Raw genomic sequence first — 11,873 nt, forward strand, 5'->3', positions numbered from 1 at the left:
GAAAAGAAGGCGGCGCAAGAAACACAACAAAAGGTAAATAAGAAAAATAAAATAAAATGCTGTGCGAGAGAGCATAACCGAAACAGTTAGGCCAATAAAAATGGTGTCGCTGCATTCGCTTGAGCAGTGTGTGCAAGTGAGAGAGCGCCAGAGCTGCGCCAGGCCGGTTTATCAGCCACCACCACCACCACCACCACCACCACCAGCACCAACACCACTGCCAGCAACGTGCAGGTTTCACATATGCGTGTGTGTGCGAGCGTTTGTATGAGTGTGCCTAGCAGCAGCACCAGCAGCAGCAGAGCTGTAGCTGCGCCGCCGTCTGCGTTCAGTTGTAGAACAGACGTGATCTCAGGAGGACGTGTTTCTCTCGAGTCTCAGAGCCGCCGAACAGAGTCGCAACGTAAATTAAACGCCACATACTACAGCAAATGAGCAGGCCGCGTTCGTGCGTGTGCATGTGTGTGGGTGCGTGTGTATTAGTGAGTGTATGTGATGAACGAGCGAATTAATTAAAAGATAATCAAAACAAATTAACGACACATATATTTTCTACTGAGCGACCCGTCAAGTGCCAATTTGAACTCGCGCGCACTTCTCTCGCCAGTGCAATGTTTCAATAAAAACCAACAGCAACAATAATCAACATTTAATCAAATCCAAAAGAGATAGCACAGTGAATCTATTAGCAACTGCGAATCTGCTGGCTTTATGTTAAAGCTTTCCAACAACACCGTTAACGTGAACGCAACGAGCGCAGCAACGACCAGGAAACCGAATAGGAACAGGAGTATGACAGTGACTGGCCTGCGCCAAACGATGACCAGCCCGACGGTGCCGCCAACTACATCGCTCAGCAGCTCCGGCAGCAGCAACAGCAGCCTGAGCAGCACGCTGACCTCCGCCGTTGCCGTTGCCGCCGCCAGCACTGGTGCACTGCATCCGCTGGGTAGCCCAACATCGCCGTCGGCATTGCTGCTGGCACACCAGCAGCATCTGCTGGCGCAGCATCAACAGCAACAGCAGCAACATCAACAGCAACAGCAGCAGCAACAGCAGCAGGCACTGCAGTTGGCTGCAGTGCACCCGGCGCCTCATCATCTGCACAAGAGCAGCTCCAGGCTGAGCAACTTTAGTGTTGCTTCGCTGCTGGCGGACACAAGGCCGCGTACACCCAACACCAGCGATGGACCCACGAATCTGTCAAGCTCCGCAGCCACATCGCCCATCTCGCAGAGCAGCGCCGCGGGCACGCCTCCGCCAGCAGCGCCACCAGCTGTGCCGCCAACGCATGCATTTCATCCCGCGACCGTTGCTCATCACGCCCACTTGCTGCATGCCGCCCATGTGGCGGCAGCAGCGCACGCCCAGCAACAGCAGCAGCAACATCAACAGCAGCATCTGGCCATTGCGCAACTGCGTCAGGCTCAGGCAGATGCGCGCGCCAGCTCTCCACCCGCTTCGGCCTCCGCCAGCTCCACGCCCAGCTCAACACCAGTGACGCATGCGGCCGGCGCCAGCTCCATACCTGCCAAAATCGAAAGACACTCGCCGCTGGGCGGCAGCAGCCACACGGACTCCGAGTTGGAATACGACGACGATATGCTGCATGAACACGATGGGGAGCACGATGAGGAGGAGGACTCCATTGTGGACATCGAAGACATGAATCCCGACGACTCGCCACGCTCCACGCCCGATGGCCTCGACAGCAGCAGCAAATCGCTGGAAGGCTCCCACGGCGGTCCACCAGGCTCTGGACCCGGCTCCGGCCAAATGCCAACCACACTTCTCTCGCCAGCGGCTTTGGCCGCCAGCGGACATGTGCCCATACGACCAACGCCATTCAGCGCTCTGGCTGCCGCAGCGGTTGCCTGGGGCGGCATGGGCGGCGGAGTGCCATGGCCGGGCGCACGTCAAATGCCACCCTTTGGACCGCCGGGCTTGTTCCCGGGACAAGGATTTGGTGGAGGTGAGTGTCAACTAAATCTGAACTATAAAAAATACTCTTAAATATTTCATTCAGTTTGGGTAAGCGGAAAATGTTCCGTCTTTATTTGATAGAGATATAAGAGATAATAATGGAGTATTCAAAAGTAATCTATAAAAAAGACACAATTAGGCTGAGCTCACACATACTAAAAAAAAATACTGACATTGCAAAACATTTGTATAATTACTTAAAAGATTTTTAAGAAACTCCCTAGAAATGATAAACAAAATATTTTGAAACGTGGCACGTGACATTGCTTAGCATGTGCCAATTGAACTTATGCAAAATAATACACAAAGCTCCCGAAATCCATGAATAATTATTATTTTGGACTCCTTGGTGAATTTGCTTATGACTTTCTGCTATTTGCTTGACGTATTATTGATTTACCTTCAAAGAAAGTCAAAGTAGCTTTGTAATCTTAACAATGATGTGAAGATATTTATATGTCCTAATTTAAAAGGAAAATTCAGCAATTTGCTGTAGTTAAACCAAATAATATAGATATATTTTGCATATTGTAATTTTATAATAATTTACTATCCAATTTAGTATTAGTTATTAATTGATCGCATTCAAGGCCTAGCTCCATTTTGTGTTTTTGCGTATGCCTGTGTGCGTGTGTGTGTGTGTGTGTGTACATAGTTTAATTGAATTAAACTGACCCGCGCCCTAATTGGCACCGACGACAATGCGACAATGGCTGCCAACGGCCATCGAAGCTGCGGGCGCTGCAGTCCCTCTCTGTTTCTGCCCCTCCCCACACCACTGTCTGGTGGTGTAGTCAAAGTGCGTGGCAATTATTCCGTCGCTTTAAATAAAACAATGAAATGTTCTCGATTGCGCTGACCATTTACTCGTATCATCCACAACATTATTATTATCATTTGTTGTTGTTGTTGTTCTTGTTGTTGCTGCTGTTGGTGTCGCGTCGGTTTTGATTTAAGTCAATTGGCGCGTCTGCTTATTCATTGCATTTCGTTTCATTTTCTTTTTTTTTTTGTTTTCAATTTTTTTTTTTTTTTTGGTGTTTTCCGGTCTATGTCAGCCCCCCAGCACAAGTAAACCACGTGCATATATATATATATCTGAACTGAACTGAACTGACTGACCAGACTAATTGAAGCGAGTCTGGCAGCTCTGGCCGATTTGTATCTGCATGCACAGTTCACACTTTTCTTGCATTTTCCGGCATCGGACAAAAAGTGACCAGGCACTTGCAACACTTGCAACGCCGTTGGTCACACCTTGCTGCAGTCCGCACTGTACCAGTTCCAGGACAAAAACTCCGACGGCTGACAGACATGTGAACTTTACACATTGGGGCAAAAAACCTATCGCGAACTTTGCATTTCCGTCCCGCAATAACAATAACACGGGCTTGTTTTTCTTCATTCTGTTGTTGTGGTTGCTGTTGTTGTTGTTGCTGCTGCTGCATTGTTTTATAAAGCTGTCAAGGGGCAGACGCCCATGAGAGGCGCCGCATACAGTTTTTATATTGGTTTTTTCTTCATACGCATATGAGACCCAATACACAAATTACTCCTATAACAATTAACGTATGAAATGTCTCAAAATGCCCGTTAAATAATCATTTTAAGCTATGAAGCTAAAAATTAGAAATCATTTGAGTAAATTAACCAAAAAATTAAAAGTACTTTACGAGCTCGACAGCTGTTTTGCAAACATTAACAATTAACTAAGAGTTCATAAACTGAGAGTTATAAGAATTTAAAAAAAAAATGTTTTCTTATTGCGCAACTCTTGGCAATGTGAATTCTTCAGTCACAGACAGTTTATTTAAAGTGTTAAAGAGTTAATTTGAATTGCGGCTGCAAGCTCTGTAATAATGAATATAAAAATATATATTATAAAATCTTACTCTTCTAATATTATAAAAAGCAACAGTAATATTTAATAATAATTATAAATAATTATAATAATAATAATAATGAGCTTGTTGAAAGTTTTTTAAAGATTTTAAGGAAAAACAATTATTATTTCTTATTAATAGTCGCATTTAAAATTCTTTAATAGTTCATTTTAATATATATTTACAATCATGCTTCAGTCATCCGGCTATCCGCACTTGATCAGCTCTTTTAAAGAGCCAATTCTAATTATTTTCAAACTGACAAGCGACAACAGCAATAAGAACAACAACAATACGAATAACAAAAAAATATTTCAAACATTTGCCGCTTATTTTGTCATTTGCTGTCAACTGCAGCTCTACACACACACACACATATATATATATATATATATACGTTGACACACGCATACATAGCAACTTTATACTACTTCATATACAACTTTATTTCATTTCATTTCGGCAGCTGTTTTTTTTTCCTGGCTTGGACCCATCCTCAGCAGGTCTCATTAGCGCAGCAGGTTGCTGCCTTTGTGCGTCCTCTCTCTTTCTCCCTTGCTCTCTCGCTCTGCCTATATTCGTGTGACCTGTGCCGCTATCTGGCCGCATTATGTCAAGTGTTAGGTACTTAGTGCCTTTGGGCAATGCATCTGTATCTGTGTATCTGTATTTGTATCTGTGTGTCGGCCAGGCAAACGGTAGCCGTGCATTTGTTCTGAGCCGGGCTTTATCAGCGGCGCTAGTTTCATGTTTGTTTCATGGCCCATTCAATTAAATGAAATACCACAGACTGGCATCTTAAATGGGCTGCGATTAGGGAACACACAGGAACACAGTGAATACACAGGTGGAATTGGAGTTTCTGTGGCCCGCATCTCTTCTCGGCTCAGCTTAGTCGATTTTCGTCATGGCCTTATGCTTTGGAGAGCCTTGCAATTGATTTACATTCACATGCGTTAAAATTCCAGCGACGGGGCTCTATAATTTAACTAATTGCAAAGCGCAGGCACGTCACGTACCTTATGGTATAACCAACTCGCAAAAGGGGTGGACAGGTGGGGGCAACTAATGCAGCTGCAATTCTTGGCAGCCATTATAGAAATTAATTTTCAAGCTGAACAAACGAGCAACAACTTGGGAGTCATTGCATAAATACAAACAACAGAAGCAGCAAATACACACACGCACATACTGTGAAAGACTGTGTGTGTGTGTGTGTGTGAGCGAGATAGAGGCAGAGCAACTGGCAAACTTGGTAGGTGTGGCATGTCAGCTACGCCCACCTAAGCACGCAATTTTTATTTGCAGCCAAGCAGCAATTTAAACGTTGACAGACGGCGACAGCCGGCGGCCAACGGCTGCTGGGCGTGCAACGAGGAGGTGGTGCGGATGGTATGGTGCCAAAGGAGCGGGTAAGAGAGTCAGGAGGGGGGGTGAAGGTACACGGGACGCAGGTCGGTTACCACTTGCATGCGTTTTAACACCATTCGCAGAAGGCCCCAACGAAGACGCCAAAAGCCAAAAGCTAAAATAATATTTGCATTCTGCACGCCATCTAACGTGCATAAGCTGTACTAAATACACTCACACATACAGATACTTGTAGTTGCATGCAATCCAAGGGGCATGGGGTGGAGGGGGCCGGCTGTGTGAGGTGTGCTGGCGCAGACATTTTGATGTATGTTTTGGTAAATAAAATTTATTTGCATTAAATTACCAGGCAGACAAAAGCAACAGCAGCACCACACAAAAGGGGAGCAGCAGCGAGGGGGTGACATGGGTGGGGGGTCTGTGTTATTGCCAATGACTTGCATATGTGCCACAAGGTGTTGCTACCGTAGACATTTGGGTATATGTATGAAAGTACATTGAGACAACGGCAAACATTTGCTAAATGTTTGTAGACAATTGGTAGTTCAACTAATTTGAGTCACTGTATGTCTTTGTGCACGCCTTTCAGAGTGTGCGCGCGTGTATTTGGGAGTGAGTGTGTGCGTGTGTGTACAGCTGAGTAATTAAAAGAGAGCTCAAGTACTTGAACTTGCCAGCAGGTGGGCAGCAGCCTGCCTGAAGATGCAGGCCCAACCCACGTGGGCTGCTTCAGCTTGCCCGCTGCTCTGGCCCCCTTAACCCTTCAGCTACTGGCCTCGTTATCGTTGCTTATCTTGCACAGAGGCAGCCATTGGTGATTAAAATATGCACTTCATTGCCACTGAGCCAGCAGCAACAACACATTCCAATTGCCAGCAGGCGAACCGGGCAACTGGACAACATGCAATGCGACAAGATTTGTCCACTGATCGCGCCCAGTTGCTGGTGCTAACTTATCTATGGCAGCCGGTTTTAACACGCTCTTTGCTAATTAATAGGCTCTAATGGGCCGGTTCTCATGAACTCCTCGAACGCAATCAGGTTTACATATTGCAAATACGCATCAGAAGGTATTAAAACTTAAAAATAACGAGCTATACTCAGCCTCTTAATAATACCCCAACTGGTTGTCCTCCATGGTCCTCTGCATTCAAAATGTTATATTTTTCTTGGCCCATTTCCATTCATTTTTATCATTTGCTAATGCAACCGACAACTTAACTGCTGCTATATGTCCTCCATGGTTAATTTGTACTTGACTGGGTTATGACATTTTCTTATTCGCTTTCATTCATTTCCCACAGTTGCTGTCACTGAGTCTGTTCAACTGCTACACCATATTCAATTTGTTTAAATGCATAATGCACTGTTTGTGATTTTTCAGCAATATAAACTCATTCTTACTATACCCCACGACTCATCCAGAATTACTTTGATTAAACTCACTTAAGGCCGTTTCTAGCCCGGCTTATACATTCTTCTTAGTAATAAACGGCTTTATCTAACTGTCCACTTTACAGGTTATAAATTCATGCTGCCTCAATCTATCTATCGATTTGCCATCCAGGTCATATTTCATATATGGTTTTAGTCATTCGTTGAACTAATCTGAAATGCTCATCGCCTGTTGCTGTGCATAATTCTCCCCCACACGCATTTTTCAGTTGAATCTAATTTGGTACTTTGCGCACCTCACTCACCTACATATTTGGTGCTAATTAAAATCCTTCATTATGAAATCAGCTGCCCCAATCAGCAGCAACAGCGGCAGCGGCAACACCAGGATTGGCATGGGGTCCCCGAAGCAGTGCTCGTTTGACCGTAAGCGTGTAATTGCATTAGCCAAACGTTCGATTCGCTTTTGCTCCAATCGATTGCAAAATGCTTTTCACTACAAAAACGCTCATTGAACCACCGGAGCCCCCCTTGGTCGTACCTGCTGCCTATTTGGCTATGCGAAAACGCTTTAATGAAGAATTAATTGCCAGCAATTTGCAGCGCAAATCAATCCACCGTTGTCAGCGTTGTCGTGTCGTGTTGTATCGCTCCGGCCCATAGGCCTAGGCCTGGGCATACGAACTGCCGTAGAGGCCTCTATGGGCGATTGCCTATGCGATCGATACGCGTAAATTTCACAATTGCTGCTTGTTTGTGTTGCTGCTGTTATTGCTGTTGTTGTTGTTGTTGTTGTTGTTGTTGTTGCTGATCGAGTCTTATATGTCGTCGTCTACAATACACCGGAGAACTCAAATTAATTGAAAATCCATTACAAACATAGGCTAAATGTCACAATTGGCGTTTGTGGCATGTATTTGCTCTGGCATTGGCGATGGCGACGTTGGCGACGTATTGCCCCAGCAACAGCCAGCAACCAGCTAGCAGCAACAGCAACAGCAACAACAATGGCAAAAACAATGCCTATAAAAACACAAAAAGGCGAAAACAAGTCTCGCACTCTGGTTTGGACGTGCGTGGCTGTCTTCGTCTCCAGCCTGTTCCCTTGCGTCTCCGTCTCCGATCAGTTCAGTCTGTCTGAATTGGATCTGTTGCAGGTTATTTGTGCAACAGGCGGCGGGCCAAGCCATTGGTTCAGTTGATCCGTGTACGGTGCGGGGTGTATGGGAGGTCGCAGCTATTCCACTTGCTACAGTTTTTGCTTTGGCCTGCATTGGAAACCGAAACCCCATTCCAGCAATTTAGCGACAAATGAGCAATTAATTTTGAAATAAATGCAAAGCGCAAAACTGCTTTAGAAAAGTATAATTAAAAGTGTGCCCCGATGTGTACAGAGCATACTCTTCTACATATTTACGATTCATTTTGTGGTCACATTGCTGTCAAATAGAAACATTGCCGACTGTCTAAATAATTATGCCCAAGTATACGCCAAGAGCCAGATATTATAGAAAATTATGATACGAGCCAAAAGGCATGTGACAAAGGCAGCCAAAGCTGTAAAACTTGACCGCATCGTTTATATGCTAATTTGGCAACTAATTTATGGCCATCACAACAAGAGCGACAACAATAAAAAACAAAAGAAAATAATAATAAAATTAACTATGTACAAAACAGAAACAGAAATGCACGAAAGAAAAAACGAACAAAATACATTCAAAATATACAATATATTTATATGTATATTTATAGATGCATGCGGCCGCGTCTTGTAGTCTGTAACAAATTTCTTGCTGCTGCTGAGGCGCAACCACAGTAACAGGAACAGCAACAGCAACATCATCATGATCGTTATTATAATGATTATCAATATTATCGGGGCTTTTCACATTTCGTTTCACCTTGTTAGGCCATACAAAACGCTTTTACGAGACTGCATTCAGCGCAAGGCACACACAAATAAATGAAATAATATGCATATACTTATTATGCCCGAAGCAGCAGGGATCAGGCAGTAGGCAGATAAGGCCCGCAATCTGAACGATCGAGCTTGGCACATTAACATAACTTTGACATGTCACACTAATTACTTAATGAGCTGATCAGCCCAATGCAGATACAGATCCAGATTCAGATGCTGTTGCAGATGCAGATGCAGATGCTGTTTGTTGCGAGACTTTGCTGGCATTATTAGTTTTCGTATGGCAGCCAGAGCCGATCGAAGCACTACTACCGAACGAGTGTGCCAGACATTTGAGTTTTTTATGGACAGGCAACTTTGACATTTATTTGTTTATTGATAACATAACGTGACACAGAATGAATGTGTGTGAACATAGGCATCAAGTTGTGGTATGTGGCAGACTTGTTGTCGGCTGAGCAAATGCTAGTTGCAGCAGCTCGTATGATGATCATTTGTTGAGTTTCTGTACGCATAGCCCATCTGGTCTTAGCCTGGCTACTCATTTCTTGTTGTTGTTTAATGCCTCATTTGCGCTGGCTGCCATCAAAGCATAAAAAGCAATTACAAAGCAACGAGAATGAGTTGAAGAAGAAGATGACAACAATTTTCGGTTTGTCACTCAACAATTTCAATTTGTGTAATTATGCATAAAATTAAAGCGTTGCATATCATTTGCATGGTCCTTTATTTTGATTCCTGGCCCGCAATACGAAATGCTCCATAAATTACGCGTGCTTGCGCCTGCAGACTGGCGACTTGAGACTTGAGACTGGCGACTGGCAACTGGACGACTCTGGCACAAAAGATACGACATATGGCTATATAGTACTTGATACTATTGAGAGTATACTCCCTGCTAAAGCTGACCCGGGGATGCATCTTTAAAATGCCATTTGCATCTTTGTGGCTTGGCGCTGGCAGCCCCAATGGCAGGCTCATTACTTTCATTAACAACACTCCAAGTGAATGCCACAGGCGCACGATGGTGGAGCAGCTGCATCAGCGGCTGCCCTAACCCTGCCCCGCACAGCGTCAACTCCATGCGGTTTCTTTATAAGGCATGCACGCTTTTTTGAATTTTTTTTCTGTTGGTTTTTTGCCTGCTGCCCAGCCGCGTCCTCATCCTCGTCGTCGCTGCTGCGGTCTTTGTTTGCCAAAACAAAATGCCCAAATTAAAATTGTTTTGCAGCCAACAGAGAATCGAACTGGGGACATTGCATTTCCCGTCGCTGCTGCTGCAACTGCGACTGCTGCGACTCAGCGGCTGCGGCTGCGGCTGCTGCTGCTGCTGCTGCTTTGTCTGACAAATAGTTTAGACAGCAAATTTATTGGCCACTTAAAGGAGTAATTACCGTTTGCTGTAGACGTTGCCGTTGTCGGTTTGTTGTTGCTGCCGCTTTTAGCCATGACAAGGCCAAGGACAGCAGCAGCCGACAGACGACGCCTGTTGACAGCATCTCATTCAGTGCTTCAATTGTATGCAAATGTTGCGGATTTCGTTGCTTTTAATTGGCCACAGATCGCGGAACAGGCTAATCAACACTTCCCTCTTAACTAAGCAATCAGTTAAATTAACTTATGCCTACAGACAACTAATCAACACTCTCTCTCCTCTGTCTTCTTCTTTTAGATGCCAATGAGCCGCCTCGTATCAAATGCAATCTGCGCAAACATAAACCCAACCGTAAGCCGCGTACGCCCTTCACCACACAGCAGCTGCTCTCGCTGGAGAAGAAGTTCCGAGAGAAGCAGTATCTGAGCATAGCGGAACGTGCCGAGTTCTCATCGTCGCTGCGGCTCACCGAGACGCAAGTGAAGATTTGGTTTCAAAATCGGCGCGCCAAGGCCAAGCGTCTGCAGGAAGCGGAAATCGAGAAGATCAAAATGGCGGCGCTGGGCCGCGGTGCCCCCGGGGCACAATGGGCCATGGCCGGCTACTTTCACCCGAGCCTGATGCATCTGGGATAAGTCGCGGCCAAGTTGGTGTGCGCTAATAAATAGCTGATGCACCAGCCGCACGAGCAGCCAGAATGACAACCAAATAACTGAGCCACGCCCAGCCGCCAGCACGCCCACAAATGTTGTGCTCGCTTCAAAACCCCCAAAATTTTGCTGTGATGTTAGCGCATTTTATTTACGATACTTCCAAATGTTTTTGTAAAATGCACTCTGTAAATACTGTAAGCATAGAGAAAGAAAGCTGAGAGGGAGAAAGAGAGAGAGAGAGAAATAGCCGGTTCTCGATAGATCCGATACCGAACTCTGTATATATCTAAACAAAAGCAAGCGAGAATGTTTCCTAATTGTACATAAATCTAGCAAGTAACCCAATCAATAATAATGAAGAGCCAATTTGCGTTTAAAAGTATTTGCTGTTTGTTAAATCTAAATTGTAACATAGACTTTTAACAATATATATATATATATAAAAAGAAACAAAATAAAAACAATAAAAAAAAATTTGAATAATTTATTTGTAAAACTCAAGTCAATAAATATACAAACAAAACGACGGAAGCTTAAGCCGTAAATTATATTTGATTGTATTGTAATTTGCATTATAAGTCTAGTTAAACGAACGCATGTATTTAAAAAATACTTATAAGGAACTTAACTAAACAGCTATAACTATGCCGTTAATTATACATTAAATATAATATAATACGCAACCCTATATATAGCTCATACATTCATATAAAATACTACCATATAGTGTTACATTCTCTGTAGTTGTTAACACTTAAATCATAAAACAAAATTCCCACAAAGAAAAAAAAACACAAAAAAAGAAAGCAAAACAAAAAAAAAATCAACAAAAATCAGTGGAAAAATATATAATTATACGAAAAATTTAATGAGAATTTGTTTTCAATTTTGGATTTCCCAGCACGCAACATGGCAAATTAAATTTTCCTATAGTTTGTTTATGCCGAAATCTGCCCTTTCAGAGGTTATTCTAGTTTTTTTATTTTCACGATCAGACAAGTTGATTGGGTCAAGTTCATCATGTTACTTATCTGCAGCTTATGTGATCTCAGTTAACAATGCAATCAATGAATTCACCTCAAAAATCAAATCATCTTAGAATCAGCTATATCTGATCATTATTTTCTAAAGCTTCTTTACGCAATCGATTTGACTGGTTTCGGTGCAGATATAGATGCACGACATTCAACTTATGAAGGACAAATTATGAATTTTATTGAACTAGCTTAAAATGGGATCATATATATGTCAGAACCATTGGTAACCGTGGCAATACCCTACAACTGAGT

General features: G+C 43.7%; 1 protein-coding gene across 1 annotated transcript; it reads left to right on the forward strand.

Annotated features, from left to right (window-relative positions):
* Positions 1–574: 574 nt before the first annotated feature.
* On the forward strand, positions 575–10,705 carry Dr (muscle segmentation homeobox protein Drop). Its single transcript, XM_002055800.4, has 2 exons — positions 575–1,972; positions 10,229–10,705. Exons 1-2 carry the CDS (start codon positions 712–714, stop codon positions 10,564–10,566), a joined length of 1,599 nt encoding a protein of 532 aa, XP_002055836.2. The 5' UTR covers positions 575–711; the 3' UTR covers positions 10,567–10,705.
* Positions 10,706–11,873: the final 1,168 nt, after the last annotated feature.

The sequence above is a fragment of the Drosophila virilis genome, chromosome 2 (genome assembly GCF_030788295.1).
Source record: "Drosophila virilis strain 15010-1051.87 chromosome 2, Dvir_AGI_RSII-ME, whole genome shotgun sequence".
Lineage (NCBI taxonomy): Eukaryota > Metazoa > Arthropoda > Insecta > Diptera > Drosophilidae > Drosophila > Drosophila virilis.